Raw genomic sequence first — 20,325 nt, forward strand, 5'->3', positions numbered from 1 at the left:
ATTTTTAAATTAAATCAATGAACCAATTGTAAGTTCTTAGAAACATTTATTTATGTTTATAATTTGTGTCAACTTACTTCCAACTAGAGCCAAAAATTTGAAACCTAAGAGTGCAGAGTTACCCTCCCCTTTTTTCATGTTAAGCATGGCGAATTTCACACTTGATGAAAGTTGGAGGTTATATGGACCGAAACATTGTGCAGATAACACTCAAGGTGAGAACAATTGTCCGATAAATCAAAATAAAACATTCATACCTCATCTAAAAAAATTCAGAATCGTAACAAGACAAATAGATTCACATTTATCCATATGAAAAAAGAAACATTGACATTTTAGTAATTTTGATATCAATATATTTATCTTCTAAGACTTAATTTTAAAAAATTAAAAAAAAAAAAAAAAAAAGAAATCAATTCACCTGAGCGATGATGCACGTGCATGGAGTAGGGTGTGAGTGGACCTCTTATTTTTAAACTTCTAGAGAGAGAAAGAGCAAGCTTTCACCCCTCCCCCTTTCTCTCTGAACTTTTATGCCATATCAATATATTTTGCTTTGTAGCTAGCTAAGATATATTAGTTTCATTTAAAGTATCTCCCTTGAAAATTAATGCACATAATATTTTAAGAAAGGTTTTCAGGTGTTTACGGAGTTTAATGAATATTTTAAGAAAGGTTTTCAGGTGTTTACACAGTTTAATGAAAATATTAAAAAACAAAGATAGAAAAATATCTATAATGTACGCGTCCGTTATGGAACAAAGTTATCATTAACAAAAAAAAAAAAAAAAAAAGACAAAGAAAATATTTTTAAAATTCACTTAATTTGATAATTACCTTTTTTTATACAGAAGAAAATCAAATTTTAGTGACAGTGATTGCTGTGGAGCCATGTTAGCAATTCCAGCTACGAGGAAGAGACTACCAGAGGAGATAACTCCATCTAATTCTTGAAGTTTGCCAAAATGTGACAAGATTATTTTCACAGTTCTGCATAATTTTAACTATTCTATTTTTCATTTTATTCTGTTTTTATTTTTCTTTCAAAAATCATTCCAACATTTATTAATAATTTATTAGAATTTCATGTGCTTTTTGGCAAAGTTTAAAAATTGGTCCCAAATAATAGCCCCTTGGGACTTAGAGGTACTGTGTCTTATTTGGCGTTATAAAAACACACACGGAAGCCTTTTTATAACTTGTATTCGTATTATTTGGATTCTTCGAATTACTGTTCTCATCTTGAGTGTCATTTTCACATTTCAGTCTATTTAAACTCCGACATTTTTTAGATGTATCTCATCGAACTTTGGAATGTTTCTGTCAAACTCGGGAATTCGGACAGAATTTTGAACGGGATCCTTTATTTACTTCACGGGGGTAGTATGCCCTTGTTCCATCAGCCATAACTGGATAAAAGTCCTAAGTAATTTTTGGTTGTCCATACTGAGAATTTAACCTTCAACATTCAGGAAAATATCACTTTTACAATTGATTTTACTTGGGTCCTTGCAGGCAGTTCTAGTACGGATTTTCAGAACCATAAACTTATTTTATTTCTAGTTGTAAATATCACTTTATTACTACTCTCTCTCTCTCTCTCTCTCTCTATATATATATATACACACAGATATATATTCAGTGCATGCAGTTGATTCGGAATTCTAGTAAACAGTCATTTTAAATCGGCTCCATTGCAAATCGGCCCAACTTATACTATGTTGAGCACAGTTACCGCCTGTTAGTATCCACCACCATTTCCCCTTCCACTGTCATAGCTGCTACCACCACCACCACCTCCACAAGGTTCACTCGATCTTTAAGCATAGTTTCCCTCTCTCATGGCATTCATATTGCTGCCACTGTTTCCATCACCAAAACCAAAGTTTTGATTTTTCCAGTTGCTAGTGTTGCCATCATAATCACCACCACCAAAATTATTGCCTTGGTTGCAATTGCCAAAGATGCCTCGCTGGTTGAAGTTGCCACTGCTGTAACCTCCGTGATTACTGCCACCACCGTAGTCCTGGTTCCAGCCTCCTCTTTGACTACTCTGTTCAGGCGGCGTTTGGAGTAATTCAGGTGGTTATGGTGGAAACCAAGATGGCAGCAATGGTTGGAAACAGAGTGGTCAAGGAGGAGGCTGGAACCAGGGCTACAGTGGTGGTAGTGGTAACAACAGTGGCAATTACGGTGGTGGCAAACTTCAACCAACAAGGCAATTTTGGTGGTGGTAGTGATGATTATGGTGGCAACCATCGCAACTGGGAAAATTAAAACTTTGGCTTTGGCTATGGAAACAGTGACAGCAATGCTAGTGCCATGAGAGGGGAAACTATGCTCAAAGATCAAGTGGACCTTATGGAGGGGGTAGTGGTGGTGAATATAACAGATGATAACTGTGTTCAACATAGTATATCTTGGTACCTGGTCTGCCATGAAGCCAATTTAATATATATATATTATTGTTGTTGTTTACTTATTACTGTAATATATCTTCTATATATATAAAAGCCTAACGTCTGTGTGTATGTATGTATGTTTGTTTGTAACGCTAAAACTTTTGAAAGACGGAACCAAACTTGACAAATTTGGTATCATATCGAAGCCCCATCACCCGGATGACAAATATCAAAATTTCACGTCAAACGGACCACTAGAAGTTGGTCAACTGATCAGTTATCTTCGAGGGGGGCCCCCAAAAAACCTGTCATTATCTATATATATAAAAGACAAATGTTTGTTTGTAACGCTAAAACTTGAGATGAAAGATTCCTCTCCCCTAAGAATAAAACATATTTTCAATATCTGCTTTTGTTTTTTCATTGTTTATACGGTCCCGAGCAACGCCGGGTAGTCCTGCTAGTTAATTATAAATTATGGTTCCCCATATCGTGTTAAATTCTGCATGTTGCCCAGCACATGTGCTGCTTCTTTGAGTCGTCTTATTCGCCACAGTTATTCTGCCTAATTTTTACTTTGTTCCATAATCATAAACGGTTTCCCTTCCTAAACCAATCCTCATCTCAAAAATTCAGAAACGTATAACTTTCATGTTTTTCTTTTTTCTTCGTATTTGGGATACACTAAATATATATTCATATTAAATATAAAGAAATTGATTATACTAACAAGGATCACAACACTCAAACAAACACCACCCCCACCGAGGGAGCCAGAGACAGAAAAGGCAATGGTTAAATAAACAACCTTTCAGATTTCGTCACCTCTCTTATTAGTAAGACGCTATACTACAACATAAAGGAGATATAATTGATTGGTTAATTTAATAAAGTTTCATAGGAAAAACTTGAAGTTAGATTTCAGTTAGTGCCAAGAGATCAGTAAGGTTAGACTTATTGTACGATACTTAGACCTCTCGTTCAATGTGAGTGGCTGCCTCGCAAGAAGCAACTTCTAAAAATACATCATCATCAAAGGTTTTCTACGCATGTCACAGAATACAATCTATTATGCCTTAACCGTCGTCAATACCTTCACTTTTAGAAGAATGATTTATCTGCAATATATGCCATCACGCCGTCTTCAGAATGGTTACTTCTTATCAAAAATAAAAGACGTCATACTTTGGAAATGTGGTGGGGGAGACAGGAAGTCATTCTTTGGTGAAACAAAAATTGTCTAACTTCCCTATCCCCACCATGAATCATTTAAAGTTGGAGCTTTCATAGCAAAATACATTTTCAGTTTTCAGACACAAACGTCATAAGATGAAAAAGGAAGGCAAGGCAAGAAGCAAGAAAAACAAAAAAGGAAAACAAAATAAAAATAAAGGAAGAAAGAACATTAAAATCCAGCGAAAAATTGGCAAGTGAAATAACTTATGTATTTTTTTAATATAATGAGTTGTCTCCCTTACAACTAAAATTCTATTTCCTTTTCTTTATAAGTTTAAAAAATATGCAAACAAATAAAAATTATAAATGAAGAAAAAAAAAAAAAGGGTTGCTTTTTGTGTTGTTTCTAAATATCAGTAAAGAGGCAGGCAAAGTCAGGTATTGATAAAAAAAACACTAATCTCCATCACCTCATTGAATTGGTATCAGAAAGGGCATCCAACTAATAAAAATTTTGCCTCAGTTAAGAAAATTACTTCCAACGAAATAAGGGCTAAATTTGAAAACCAATTTTAAAAAGTCGTCCAGCACATACCAACATGCAAAACAGATGCTAAACTGAATCTGATGATGACATACACCGGCATGCATGAGAAAACAAGGCGAGCATGCAGACTCCCCAATCTACGAGTGAAAAATTTACTTTCATCATGACCAGTGTTTGTGCAAAATTTAAAAAATATCCAAGGTGTGGTTATTGAGAAAAGTGCAAAGAAACGAACGGACAAACGAGTTTGGGGAAATTTTACCTTTATAATACCCCCTAGGGGAGCAATTAGAGTTATCCTGGAAAATCCGTCCGGGCAAAAAATTACTTCCCCCATGACTAATGTATTGAGAAAAGTGCAAAAGGACGAACGGGGGTGAATTACTAGGTCCAATCTCTTCTTTGTCGGGGGACTAATTAAATACAAACCAGTCTTTATTTTTTTTTAATAATACAAAATTGAATTTGCAATGTAGTAGGGATGGTCTCTTTCATTCCTTCCTCACGGATTTCTTCTCCCATCTATCATTATTTACATGAAAAGTGTTCCATTGTGAACGCCAATCTTTGGTTTCTTTCTGCAAAACATTCATAGTAGGAACACATCTTCCCACCACAACTGCAAAGAACTTTCTTTATTCCACCATCTGCCCAACATCAAATGGAATTTCCATAAACAGAGTTTCTCTAAAGAATTTCAAATCTGTGTTACACATTACTACGAGACTGCTTTCTTGTAGGCTACAACATTCTCTTCAAAGCAATGTAAAAATATACTATTGTTTATAGTCAGCTAACATACTACCTAACTTCCAGCATAACACTACAAGGCAACTCAGTTTTTCTTATGCCTAGATCCCCATCTGCGCATGTACTTTTTTTTTTTATTACGTTTTTCCAATCTTCCCTTTTATTTAATAATCATTGAAAAGTTTTTTAGGTCTTATTTTAATCAAGAATTATTGAAATTAGTTTGGGTTTTTGGGTTTTTTCAAGAATTTTTGGAAATACTTTTTAAAATCTTTTTCAACTATTTTGGGAATATTATGTATTAGATACATTTTTTTTTTATATTTGAAATTTTGTTGTTTCGATTTCAATAATTTTATTTTTATACTTTCATAAACAGATATTTATTATATAAATTCAAAGGAAAAACTTATTTTTTAAATTTAAAAAAAAAAAAAACTTTATTTTTATAAACATATTTCTTGTAAATTTCAAATAAAAAAAACTTTTTTAATTTTGTTATTAAAAGTGCAATTAAAGACTGTGCTATTTTCATCTGTATAATTTTGCTAATTTTTATTATATTTTTTCAATAATGTCCTTTTTTTAATATTTTATTTCAATAAATCACTTCACAATAGAAATACTGAAGAACAATAAAAGTAAAGGAACTGATTTGCCTTGTCACTACTTCCGGTAGCAGCTATGCTGGAAATTAGGAAGTACATATTAGCTAACTATAACCAAACTTTCCTTTATTTCTCTATCTGTCCAACAGCAAATGGAATTTTCATTAGCAGTTTCTCCTAAAGAACTTAAAATCTGTCTTACACATTATCACAAGACTGCTTCCTTGTAGACTGCAACATTCTCTTAAAATCAATGTAAAAATATACTTCCTTGTAAGTCATTCTATTCCAGGTTTTCAATCCTCACATTTTCATTCAGCAAGTTCCAACCCCTATCCCATCGCAGCAATGTTGCGTTTCTTTGTGCTTATTTTACAAGTACCTTCATGGAATGCATTCCGACAAACTTGTAGCATTGGTACTCTCTTGACTTTAATAGCTCTGATTAAAGAAGCAAGCTTCTTCCCTAAAACTGCTAGACCTTCTAATTCTCTCCGTTTTCCCGACTGTACAAACATGTAGAAATTTAAATGCTCAACTCCCTACTTGTGGGTATGATCCCAATTCGTAGTAACCTTTTACATCTCTGTGGCAATGCCTTGTTTGGGATGAAGCTGAGTATAAAAAAAAAAACATCCTCATAAGTAATCAAAAGTGTTTCAATCATTTCTTACTTTCAACACTCCCATAATATTCTTCATCATTCAAATCCGTTGCTAAGATCACTGAAAAAAAAGGGTCAGATCATTTTAATGCTCCAGTAGGTATCTCACTGCCGATGCAATTCTCTATCTGTATAAGAGATAATTACATCCTAAAATAGAGTACAGTTACCACACCTGGGCAGAATCTGCTTAGCGTTCCCTATCCTACCTTGATAGAGTTCAAAACCAGCTTCGAAACCTAGTATGTGATGCACTTTTTCTTCCCACAAAAAAGACGTTGCGAGCCTATCTTTGCTGTCGTTTTTTTCATGGAAAGTGCTCATCTGAGCTCCAATCTATGCCCTCCCTCCTTGCCAAACTTTCATTAAAAAAAAAAAAAAAACGCCCAACTAGCTACAACCACTATCAACAGTTTCCCCACCCCACTCTCTATCGGTGCCTAAATCTAAATACAGCTTCTGTTACAATATTTTTTACTATAATGGGGTATGATTCCGCACAGTCGGGAGATTCTATTTATAAACGATGCTGCTAGGAACTGACGAATCAAATTAATTCACGTTCTGCTACCAACCAATCAGAAACCAGAATTGCTCCATAAATATTAAACCTTTCTGTAGCAATTTTGCATATGTTTTCTTCGTGTCAACTCGGGAAGAATCTTTTGCTCTGTGGATTCCAACTTGAGAACTGTCTACTGCAAACCAGTCACTTTCCAGAACTTGTGTAGAACAACGAACCATCGGAAACTGTTCTGTCTGCTGCAAACCAGTCACCTCTCAGGATGTGTAGAACAAGGAACCATCGGAAACTGTTCTGAAACTAAACATAGCTTACACCTCTAGAGCTTCTTTCCTAGAACTGCCCCTCTGTGGAACACTGTTCCATTAGCCTGCTCCCCGGCAGACTACAGTATGGTAGCCTTCAAGTCTAATATAAACAAGTTTTTGTTAAACTGTCCCCTTAAATAATCAAATTAATGATTACTACACTACCACCTTACATTTATTAACCCTTATCCCTGAGTGGCCTTTAGGACTTGATAAGTGGTAACTCCCTTATACTAAAAAAAAAAAAAAATGACAATTTATCCCTCTCACTAACCTTAATACTTAAGTGGCTTTTAGCCTTGATAAGTGGCAACTCATTATTTTTTAAAATTTCTTTTTTTTCCGAGTGATAAGTCAGACAAAAATAAGAAGAATTATAATTACCTGGCAATTTGTTTGCCAATATTTTTGCCGGGTACATTTTACAGTCGGACCACTTAGCCAATACATGTTCACCAACCTTTCGTGACTAAAGAAACAGAAAATAATTTAAATTTACTTCAAAATGTTTTATTTTCTGGAGAGAAAAAGAAAAAAAAGGTTTTCTTTAAATTAAGAATCAGAAAAAATAAAAATTTCTCAACAAAATAAAATAAAATGAAAAAAAAAAAGAAAAAAAAGAAAGAGTAAAATAAAATAAAAAAAAAAAATGCAATTGTTAGTTCTGAATTTAGATACTTGTTCTTATGATGGATTTTTTCCTAACATGCATCACATCTTGAAACCAAAGCAACCTAAATGAAGTTGCCCTTGACAGGGTTACATAAGACGGCTTGCCACTTACAATTCCATCAACCACTTATGATTCAAAGTGTTGCATTTGCTAAAAAAAAAAAAAAAAAAAAAAAAAAAAAAAAAAAAGAGGGGGTTTGTCCAGAATTCAGTCTATATTAGAAATAAACAAAAATAAAGAAAAATTTGTATGATGTACATAACCATGGCGAAACAAAAATATATTCCAAAAATCACGTAAATTCATCAAGTAGTTTTATGAAAAAAGTAAATTTTTAGATAACTCAATAATTCATGCATACTATATTTATGCTGTAATGCCTACAAATTCCCATTAATTGCTTAAAATATGATTTTCTTAAACAAATAGAACTACTTGATGAATTTACATGATTCTTGGGATATGATATTTTCATTTCATCACAGGTACGTAAATAAGAGATTTTTTTTATTTTTTATTTTTTTTTATATAAAGGGAATTCTGAAGAAGAATCAAAAAAGTTTCTTCAGAATTTGTTTAAGGTAAGAGACTGATATCCTAATCTGGCTCTAACCGAATCAGTTACAGCAGCAAAACATGGCGGAGGTAAGCATTATCAATGCTGGTAAAACTTTTGAAGCAGACAAACACGACTTCTTGTTTGGCATTTTTCAGTCATTTACCTAAACAGCTGGAAGATACCAAAGTGCTTATCCAATCAGAACGCTCGAGACTCTGGGTATTTGAAGGATATGACCCAACAGACCTTTTTCCCACATCTCTGCTAACTCTAAAAGTAAATCTACAAAATTAATTCAAATGTAACTTAAAAAAAAAAAAGAAAAAGAAAAGCTTGTACAGCTTTGAGCCGAGACGAAAATTGAATTGTTTTCTTTTTTAAAATCATAACCTGACCCTTATAATGTTAGCGATACACTTTACTTAAGTAATTCATGAAAATAAAACTGAAAATAAATAAAAATCCAGGTCAGCATTTTTTCTTTTTTTTAGCAAAAGCATTTATTACTCCCGTCTCGACACTACTTTAAAAAAATCTTTCGATGCCACATGTCTATCTAACCGGAGTGTGTTTCTCTTTCTTCCAACCGCATGCTGGTTACAGCCAGCCCATTCTCGCTTTCACATTAAATGTCCATCTCCTTCAGCATCGACTTTGTTTTTTCCAATCATGTGGTGACCTTTTCTTCTTCTTCAGATGCAAGCCTGAGCACACTTGCCAATTATACATGTTCAAATGCTGCTTCTGCTGCTAATATAATCACTTGCCATCCATCCTTCAGCCACTGCTGATATTTTTATACGCACTCATATGCACTTTGTTACACCCTGCTGTTTTTTTTTTGTCTGGTTCAAAAGGTTTTACCAGTACCCCGCCCCCCCCCCCAATTTTTTTTTTTTTTTATCTGTAAAAAGTCATCATGCCATTGATTGTTTATTTACTATTTCAAGTTTATTCATAAAAAAAAAATTCATATAAAAAAGTCATCTTTCATATAAAAAGAAAAAAAAACTGATTTTCTTTATCAAAAACTAAACCGTCATAAAAATACACTGAATGTTTTTCCGTCGTTTTTTTCTGTTAAACATCCGCTTTGTTTTGATTTTGACCCCAGTCTGTTTTGATCCGACCCTTTTCAACTGTTTACATATTTCAACACTGACAAAATAATCAGTTTTGTCTGGTTCAAAAGCAGTACCAGTATCACATGGGCCCAGGAGCCACTTTATAGACATGTAAAACACTTCCCCACTGCCCAGCTCACGCATATCAGACCATTTGGATCAAGTTGCCCATTCAATTAATAGATGCAAATGTATATCTTTTTGCAGCCAATCAGAAGCATCCAAGTATTTGAAATCAAGTTCAAAGATTGTCGAATGTATATAGAGGCAGAAATTTAATTGATCCCAAGTTGAAGATTTCAGTTATGGCTGCTCTGTCCTGTGAATAGTTCATAGCACTTATTTTTCAACTAAACTTTCCTCATCAGCTCAGTTTTTTGTCTATGATAATAGCATCTTGGAATTTGGAATACAGCTGTTACGCAGATGTTCGACATGTGACTAGAAAACGTGTAAACAAGAATGGTCAAAACAGAGGTAGGGTTAGGGTTAGGGTTAGGGTTAGAAATAGAAAGGACTTTACTTACAGTCATCAGCTTTTTCTTTTCTTTCCGTTCTGAGTGACGGCTCATTGGTCTAAGGCGTTCGCTTTTCATCTCAACCCATTCATCATAACGTTGATTCCATCCTTCAAAGTGAATCAGAACCATGAGATCTTCTTCCCGAATGCTCACAATTTTGGCCGGGTACCTACAAAAAAGAAAAAAAAAACAGTTTCATACAGAAGATGTCATCGTATACGACCATTTATTGTTCACCTGATGCCTCTTGGAGGACATATCCACCTGCAGCTTCTCAAAGAACTTGTAGACAAAGAAATAGTGCAGAAGGGGAGGGGCAGGTATAGTAAAGCCCTTAGTTTCCTTTAGAGAAATCTCCAGAACTAATAATAGAGCCATCGACAAAGGATTTTAAAAGAATAACAAAAGCTTAGTAATAATAATTTTGATGCGATTCTCTTTTGTTTATAAAAGACTATGCCAATCTTTTTATTCTTTGCATTTGTTATTACCGCTAACCTTTAATAGGTTGATAGATACATAAAATAAGAGGGGGGGGATCAAACAACATTCAGTGAGAGCACACTAGGTGAGTTAATTGCAAATTACGACTAATTAAGGCAATTAAAATTGTCATTTTTTTTTTTTGCAAACATAATTCAATCTCAAAATTGATGAATATTTTAGCATGTATTTTGTAAAGTGTAATTAAGGGAAAATTCTGTACTTATTCAGATTGGCATTTAAAATGGTGGCCATTAAAATTAAAGGAAATGAAATATTCCAAAAAATTACATAATTTGATCAAGTAGTCTTTTTTATTCAAAGAAATAAAATTTTACTCTGTGTTGATGGGGGGGGTACCCATTAAGGAAACAAGGGCAGACAACTGATTTTCATTTTAATTGGGGGGGGGGGATAATATCGGAAAGACAATTGAAATGTAAGAATTAAAATCAAGCAATTTATTAATATGCATTTTTTTTAGAAATAAATTTGCAAATTATGAAAACATTTTTTTTAGAAGAGTTCTTTTATATTAGTAAAAAAAAAGAAAATTTGAGAAATATTAAAAAATTTGTATTTTGAAAATAATTTAAAAAAAAAAAATCAAACTACTTGATCAATATTTATGATTTTGGAATATATTTATTTTATTCATTTTTTTTTTTTATTCAATTTCCACCCCAAACAAGGCACAGAGCCACTTTAAAGTAGGGGGTTACTATTGGGGACATAATTTGCAGGGATATTATCAAGAGCAGCAAGACATCTGTTCACATTACACTTGAACTTCTGCATGTCAGTACAGTTGGGAAAGTAGAATCCGGGAAGGGAGTTCCAAAGTCTAGCAGTTCTGAAGGAGAAATTATTGAAGTAGAAGTTTTCTTACACGTAGGGATCGCTACTGTGTAGGGGTGGGATTTTGTTGCTTGTCGGGTTTGTCGCGGGTATTTACATCGAGGGGGTACAAGTGCTTGTAGTCCGTAGGAGCATTCACCATTAAAAATACTTGTCAAGTAGGTAGATGATAAAAGTTTTTCTTCAGTTTTGTTTATCATCATAAGTGCCAATCTGAATAAGCACTTAAAAATACTTTACGTAAACAAACATTAATCAGTTTTCGTATAATAATAGATTAGACCCTTTTGATCTCGACAGTTTGGCCACATAGACGACCCAAAAGGTTGTCTTGTTTTAATGGATGACATCACCCTTTCATTATAACACCATAAAAGGTCTTTTCGCAGTGTATTTAAAATCTTTTTTTGGATAAAATATCTCACTGCAATCTCATTTAGACAAACGATGATGTCATGCATTAAAGATGAGGTGCAAGACATCACGGAAGATCCTTGACAATGTCATAAATTATCAAATCACAAGACGATGCATTAATCACAATGGATGCATTAAAATAGAAAAAAAAAAACCCTTCATGGGCAAAATGTCAATTTGGGCCGTGCATTTAACATATACATTCATCAGTTTCTTGTAAGTTTTTATTTGTATACGAACAATGTACTTAATTATTTTTGTATCTACATTTCCTCATCTTCCGACCGTAGTCGAGATGATGGCACTCACACAAGATATCCTGATCTCGTTTGACTGCTTCCAGGTTCCACCTTTCAACATCGGCATCCCTTGCAATGAAATCTGGGGTATGTGAGCATTCTACTTCGGCAGTGCATAGTAGGGTTCTATAGAAGTAGGAAAGGAATGACTTCATATACTGCTCTAGATCTGAACACGTATACATGTCATGGTTAGTGTCTTTACAATTTGTCGTAGGCAAGTTATTAATAAACCAAATGTTTTTGCTCACCTAAGTCTTTCGCATCTTTTTATTTCTACACAACATACAGGCATTTCTAACATCACACATGCTTTGAAATAAAAGCAACATCCTTAAATGATTTTTCTTAAGACTCAGACGAAAGAAACACAAATTCTCTAACGATAAAAAGTTGAAAATCTTTCCAATTTTGATGAAATTTTCATTAGCTGTGGGCACACAGCTTCATAGCCTTGTGAATGCCTTAGGAAAAGCAAAAGCTAAGAGAATAAACCTTGACAAAAATTTAATTTGGAGACCCGATAGGCAAATGGTGAAACACTGTAACACTTTTCTTGCAGCTGTGCTGGCTCCAACTGTATTGGCTTGCCTTTCCAGCGGACTTTGCAATGCTGAGAAGAGTTCACTGGTAAGTGGGCAAACCTATGCCTCTATCATCTGAAAAAGCAACTTCAGCTTAAACTGTAAAACTGTATAACTACAACAGAAGCTGCAGTGCACCAGACAAGATGCAGAAAGTCATTATCTCATAAGGCAGAAGGTTGCCATTATCAACATCCTTTGAGAATTAATTTAATTTCTCTACCCATGCATTGCTAATCTTGATAAAATAGAATATCAGGTTATAGTCAAGACTGTCTGCTCTTTTTGATTTCCGGTTTCTGCTGTCCATTTGACTGAATAATTAGGCAAAAAAGCCATTCTTAACATGGGGAGAGGGGTTGGAAAATAGAAGCTCAATATTTTTCTCACTATAACACAGCTTACTATATACGTGTGTGCGTGTGTGTGTGTGTGTGTATGTGGGTTTATTTTTATAAATAGCTAAGTAGCAAATATATGCTCCCTCCAGTTGTATAGTTTTGCTGAAAGAATTATATCATTGTGAAAGAACTACATTTGGAAATCATTTTACTCTCATTAACTGACTAAAATAGTATTTCTTTGCCTAAGAAAAAAAAAATGACAGTTGGATTTTGAATAAATTTAAAATAAAAAGGTTCATTATTTATTCCCTGACCCCACCCCATTCCTTCAAAGTAAAAACTTGACCGCAATTTAAAACCAAGTGTATAAAGATTCCATGTCGTCAGGTGGAAATTGAGCTCAGAATTGCATCTCCTCAATTTGGCTGTCATGCCAATGTTATTAATACACACATAAGAAAGCATGCAATTAAACATTATGTAAGTAGATCAAATACTATTTAACCAAAGGAAATTGTTTCTCAAAAACAAAGGAAGTCATTAGCAGTGAAATTTGATTTGATTTTTCAGTGTGATGGGTGGCAGGAAGACGACTTGGAACTGTGAGAGTATTAATTTCTCCAACTTTCTCTTTAATGTTAGTAAAACAAAAACAATTGACCAGATAAAATATGAAAGTTGATAAAAATTAATTGAAAATCAAGCTTTTTAAATTAAGAACATAGATCAATATTTGCCCAAAACTGACTGAATAAAATTATCTTTTGTTAACAAAGCTATTGAGGCCAAAGAAACAGGGGAACAACTGACTTTATAATGAAATGTTATATCTGCACAGACTATTTCTGACTTACATTTCTTAACTGGCATTCCTTCTTTGTTTGTGATACTGTAGGTCGACTTTTACACTGGTTAGAGATCTGCTAGTCTGCAACAGAGGCATTGGCTAAGCATCATACTTCCACATTTTTTGTGACAGCTAAGAGCGCAGAGAGACATCTGTACATCATTGGATTTTAGTGACCAATACGAGTACCACTCTATGAACTTCCAGGATTATGGCCCAGCAACATGCCATAGGTTTTTCAGCAGTTTCCTTCTCTTAGATGAGTTGCCATAAACCTAGATTAGGACCCTCAGCTTTGGAATCAAAATGATCTTTGATTTTGAGGCAATATTCACCCAGGATGAGTTGAGCTGGTTCCTCCCACAGAACACGCAGCATTTCAGATAAACACAGTCCACACACGACTTGCCGTAGTGATCATGATTGTGATGGGCAGTCAAGTCCTAATACCAGCGGCAAACACTGTAGATCTGTGTACTGAAGATAGGTTTGACATCAGTTTTCATGGTGCATAACCACGTCTTCAGGTGACCTTTTTTTAGATGAGAATTAAGAATTTGTATTGTTTTTAGATGAGAATTAAGAATTTGTATTTTTTAGATGAGAATTAAGAATTTGTATTTTTTTTTTACATGAGAATTAAGAATTTGTATTTTTTTAGATGAGAATTAAGAATTTGTATTTTTTTTAGATGAGAATTAAGAATTTGTATTTTTTTAGATGAGAATTAAGAATTTGTATTTTTTTAGATGAGAATTAAGAATTTGTATTTTTTAGATGAGAATTAAGAATTTGTATTTTTTTTAGATGAGAATTAAGAATTTGTATTTTTTTAGATGAGAATTAAGAATTTGTATTTTTTTTAGATGAGAATTAAGAATTTGTATTTTTTTTAGATGAGAATTAAGAATTTGTATTTTTTTTAGATGAGAATTAAGAATTTGTATTTTTTTTAGATGAGAATTAAGAATTTGTATTTTTTTTAGATGAGAATTAAGAATTTGTATTTTTTTAGATGAGAATTAAGAATTTGTATTTTTTTAGATGAGAATTAAGAATTTGTATTATTTTTAGATGAGAATTAAGAATTTGTATTTTTTTTAGATGAGAATTAAGAATTTGTATTTTTTTTTTTAGATGAGAATTAATTTGTATTTTTTTAGATGAGAATTAAGAATTTGTATTTTTTTAGATGAGAATTAAGAATTTGTATTTTTTTTAGATGAGAATTAAGAATTTGTATTTTTTTTAGATGAGAATTAAGAATTTGTATTTTTTTTAGATGAGAATTAAGAATTTGTATTTTTTTTAGATGAGAATTAAGAATTTGTATTTTTTTTAGATGAGAATTAAGAATTTGTATTTTTTTTAGATGAGAATTAAGAATTTGTATTTTTTTTAGATGAGAATTAAGAATTTGTATTTTTTTAGATGAGAATTAAGAATTTGTATTTTTTTTACATGAGAATTAAGAATTTGTATTTTTTTAGATGAGAATTAAGAATTTGTATTTTTTTAGATGAGAATTAAGAATTTGTATTTTTTTTAGATGAGAATTAAGAATTTGTATTTTTTTTAGATGAGAATTAAGAATTTGTATTTTTTTAGATGAGAATTAAGAATTTCTATTTTTTTAGATGAGAATTAAGAATTTGTATTATTTTTAGATGAGAATTAAGAATTTGTATTTTTTTTAGATGAGAATTAAGAATTTGTATTTTTTTTAGATGAGAATTAAGAATTTGTATTTTTTTTAGATGAGAATTAAGAATTTGTATTTTTTTAGATGAGAATTAAGAATTTGTATTTTTTTTTAGATGAGAATTAAGAATTTGTATTTTTTTAGATGAGAATTCAGAATTTATTTTTTTTAGATGAGAATTAAGAATTTGTATTTTTTTAGATGAGAATTAAGAATTTTTAATTTTATAGATGAGAATTAAGAATTTGTATTTTTTTAGATGAGATTTAAGAATTTGTATTTTTTTTAGATGAGAATTAAGAATTTGTATTTTTTTTAGATGAGAATTAAGAATTTGTATTTTTTTTAGATGAGATTTAAGAATTTGTATTATTTTTAGATGAGAATTAAGAATTTGTATTTTTTTTTAGATGAGAATTAAGAATTTGTATTTTTTTAGATGAGAATTAAGAATTTGTATTTTTTTAGATGAGAATTAAGAATTTATTTTTTTTTAGATGAGAATTAAGAATTTGTATTTTTTTAGATGAGAATTAAGAATTTATTTTTTTTTAGATGAGAATTAAGAATTTATTTTTTTTAGATGAGAATTAAGAATTTGTATTTTTTTAGATGAGATTTAAGAATTTGTATTTTTTTTAGATGAGAATTAAGAATTTGTATTTTTTTTAGATGAGAATTAAAAATTTGTATTTTTTTTAGATGAGAATTAAAAATTTGTATTTTTTTTAGATGAGATTTAAGAATTTGTATTATTTTTAGATGAGAATTAAGAATTTGTATTTTTTTAGATGAGAATTAAGAATTTATATTTTTTTAGATGAGAATTAAGAATTTGTATTTTTTAGATGAGAATTAAGAATTTGTATTATTTTTAGAGAATTAAGAATTTGTATTTTTTTTTAGATGAGAATTAAGAATTTGTATTTTTTTAGATGAGAATTAAGAATTTGTATTTTTTTAGATGAGAATTAAGAATTTATTTTTTTTTAGATGAGAATTAAGAATTTGTATTTTTTTAGATGAGAATTAAGAATTTGTATTTTTTTAGATGAGAATTAAGAATTTGTATTTTTTTAGATGAGAATTAAGAATTTGTATTTTTTTAGATGAGAATTAAGAATTTGTATTTTTTTAGATGAGAATTAAGAATTTGTATTTTTTTTAGATGAGAATTAAGAATTTGTATTTTTTTTTTTTTTTTAGATGAGAATTAAGAATTTGTATTTTTTTAGGAGAATAAGGAATTTGTATTATTTGAATCATTCAGGTTATTATTCGCATCTTGTAGTTTTGTTTTCATAATTTTTTAGCTGATGTAATCTCTTACCATTGTTGCACAACGGATAAAGGTGTTCATTAATAATCAGTTGATACCTAAGCATTGCGATTAGTTATTCTCTCTTTTTAATGAAGATTGATAACTGACATTATTTACGAAATATTAAAAAGGTGATTATAAGAAAAAAAAACAAAAAAAAACGTTTTCTTCTCAGCCACTTAACCAGTTTAAGAGTAAAGTTTTTGTCAGCCTTGTAACTCATTCCTTTTCTATTAGGCTCTTGAAGGGCTTACTCTTTATTTATCCTGTTTCAAGTCCAGGAGATTTAATGCTAATAGTGGTGTCTTTTTCAGGCTTGGTTTGTGTTGGAGTAATTCTACCTTGCTCTACTTTCATCAAGTGACTTCATACCTTGTCTGGAATGACTTGAATAAATTATTTTTTAATAATAATACAACAATAATAAAAAAGATTAACATAAGTAACACTCGCACTTGGCCTTCATTAACAGAACAAGAATAGTAAATTTTTGTGGATATTGGTTGTTTAACGACATTAACCATTGTTGGGTTATTTAATGCTGAATCCAGTAATTTTGGAACAAAAAGATTTTATATCTTCAAATATTTATTCACGGAACTTGGTTTGTTGTTTTTTTTTTGTTTTACGGTCTATCAATCCTTTTCAGGTTATTTAATGCCGAATCCAGTAATTTTGGAAAAAGTTTTTATATCTTCAAATATTTACCTTATGGTGTTTGGTTTAATTGTTTTGTAGAAGTAAAATGTTTTTGTCTTTCACTTTACAAAACATGATTGAGTTCTGCATGAGAAAATGAAAATGAAAGAAAAAAAAATGAAAAAAAAAATAATAATAAAAAAAACAACAACACCAATGTTTGATATATTTTTGGTCAGGAAGCCAGTATCTTCAGACAGCCTGATCCGGTAGCAACAGATGCCCTAGCAGGTATTACCATTTCGGGCCAAAGTGAACCTAGGAACAATAGTAACTATGGGGCAAATCCGCATTCTCCACGGCCCCAAAACGGGGCTTCATCAATGGATGTCTTTTAAGGTCATCTTTAGAACTCAAAATTCTGCATAAATTCCTAAGTTCGAAAAGATGCACCTGAAGAAAGTTGGAGGTTACATCAGTGAAAACATTGTGAAACAACCATGACAAGGATGTCAGTCAAAATAATTTTTTTAAAAATAGGTGCTTCTATATTATAATAACAAAAAAAATATTGAATTTCAAGTAAAACAAATGGTACCTACATAATTGTCACGTCGCAGATAGTAACATATCCAAAAATTATGGAAATCAATAAGGCAGAAAAATAATCTATATATATAAAAGGCAAAATGTGTGTGATCATTTCGTGTATGTCTTCAAAAGGCTTTTCGAGCACATGCTCCCGGGGTCGTTACGATCGTTTACAACTGTTTATATGGGTCCTAAATAATAATATGTACGATTTGGGAAAGTGCGTCGCATCTAGATTTATTTACGTCGACTTTTACAAAATTATTGCTATTTTGGCTTCTCGCATGTTGATGAGGCTTTTTCGTATAAAAAGCGAAACTGATTCAAAGTTAACAACGAACAACATTCTCAGCATTGCGCCGGGAAATGTCCAGAAGCAATCAGCTTTGATCAATGTTGTACATCAGACAATTGTTATTCAATCTGGACAATTAGGAGCTGGTTCCCCTCCCCCCAACATCTGTTGGGGGAAAAAAACAAAACTTGGGTAAACAACTGTGTGACTTCTATTTGACCTTCTTAATTAGGTCAAATGGAAGCAGCAGAGTTAACTTTTATTGCGCACGCCTGTTTTTATAGCTCAATAAATAAATTCAAATGTATGTCGCGGTGGCCTAATGGGTAACGTCGCCCGTTTTTTTTTTCACACATTAATTTCCAACTCAAGGGTACGGGTTCGATTCTCATACTTACCTACCAAAACATTTTTTTTTATTTAACACCCCCCCCCCCCGAGTTTTGATTTACCTCAAGACACCCGGGCATCGCCGGGTACCCCCCGCTAGTTATTCATAAAAAAGATATTTGTAAAATCTAGCGATTTGTTTTCAAAATCTACTGATCTGAATTGGAGAGTTAACAGGGAAGGTAATCAAGTTTTCAATTTCTCAAAAATTTAATCAGTTATTTTCTTCTTTTTTTTATTTTTTATTTACAACAACAAAAAAATTTTTTTTTTTAATTCAAACAGTTAAAGTTACTTTTAAAAAAATTCACAAATTATGTATATTTTTTATTTTCTGAATAAATTCTGTCTGCTTTCAACTGAGTTACTTCCCCCTTTTGCTTAGGTCACGTGACCCAATATGTCCGACACAGCATGTAATCTTATCAAAACTTTTTTAACCTTATCAGAACTGTTTTTCACAAATAATTATTTTTCTACCTTGTCGTTTTCCTTAATTTTTGGATATGCTACTTTTTATGGCATGACAATTACGCATGTACCATTTGTTTTACTTGAAATTCAATATTTTCTTTTTTTGTTCTTATAATATAGAAACACAAAAAATAATTTAGAAATTGTGTTCGACTTGAATCCAAATACAACTTTCATTACAAAGTTAGATTTAATATTCAAAACATCGTTAGTATGTGTTATTAGCATGCAATATGTATTAGTGGTAGAAAAAGAAAAGGCATTTCACTTACCAGAATGAAAACGATATTTAATTTGCATAATGATTGCCAAACGTTCTAAATAATTGCCAGGTGTTATTGATTTGTAATTCTATTGTTCTATATATATATATATATATATATATATATATATATATATATATATATATATGAGCAACAGCTTTGTACATGAATTTTAAGACAAAACCTATTAAAGGAGAAAACAACTAATATTTTTATATGCATTCCTAAAAATAATAAATGTCTATACAAAGATGGTATGGTTGTTTGTCTTTATGACATATCAACGCTTTTCGTGTTATTTAATGCCGAATTCAGTTATCTTAGTAAAAGGTTTTATGCCGCAATTTCTTTATATTTTCAAATATTTATTCATGGTGTTTGGTTTGATTGTTTTGTATGGGAAAATTGTTGTTCTTTTTTGTAACTTTGCAGAACATGATTGAGTTTTGCCAAGTGAAAGGAAAATAAAAAACAACAACATCAATGTTTATTGCATTTTAGATCAGGAAGCCAGTATCTTCAGACAGTCTGATCTGATAGCACTAGGTAGGGTAACAGAATTTGCAAGAACAAAAAAAAAACTGTCACATAAAATTACTTGCAAGTTTCAAATCCTGAGTTCGGATATGTTCTACTGACGAACCCAAACAAGGGCGAAACTGGAGTCTACGATTTCTGCTCTGTGGCCTTCATGGTTTGTGTGAGCTGTAACGTTTATTGTGGAAATAATTATATGTATCATCTCACATTCAATGAGAATGTATAATGTCCAATATAAGTAATATTTATTTAAAAGTAAGAAAAATGTCTACACGTCTACATAACGCACTTCAATCTCGACTACACACTTTTTTGGATAGATTCTTGTTATCAATGTTGGTCTTGATTTTACGGCATGTCAATAATCAATGCGTCAAGTTCTACAAGTGTTTGGGACGATTAATTGGAATGAGGAAAATCGAA

At 31.6% G+C, this 20,325-nt stretch overlaps 1 protein-coding gene across 14 annotated transcripts in view; it reads right to left on the reverse strand.

Annotated features, from left to right (window-relative positions):
- The window catches only part of LOC145243583 (PHD finger protein 20-like protein 1), a 200,070-nt gene that overhangs the window by 132,297 nt on the left and 47,448 nt on the right, over nt 1-20,325 (reverse strand). For 10 of the 14 annotated variants that reach the window (XR_013862915.1, XR_013862914.1, XM_080106569.1 and 7 more), the window contains exons 3-4: nt 9,862-10,020; nt 7,363-7,447 (exon numbers count right to left, since the gene is read on the reverse strand). Coding sequence is in view for 12 of the 14 variants with exons in the window: in XM_080106569.1 (XP_079962695.1) it covers nt 7,363-7,447; nt 9,862-10,020 (244 nt within the window). In the remaining 2 variants the exon portion in view is untranslated. Of the gene's footprint in view, nt 1-7,362; nt 7,448-9,861; nt 10,025-20,325 lie in introns of all 14 variants that reach the window. The other 4 variants (XM_080106575.1, XM_080106573.1, XM_080106572.1 and 1 more) reach the window with 1 other exon arrangement.

This window comes from Euprymna scolopes, chromosome 22 (assembly GCF_053919585.1).
Source record: "Euprymna scolopes isolate OS-2025 chromosome 22, ASM5391958v1, whole genome shotgun sequence".
Classification (NCBI taxonomy): domain Eukaryota; kingdom Metazoa; phylum Mollusca; class Cephalopoda; order Sepiida; family Sepiolidae; genus Euprymna; species Euprymna scolopes.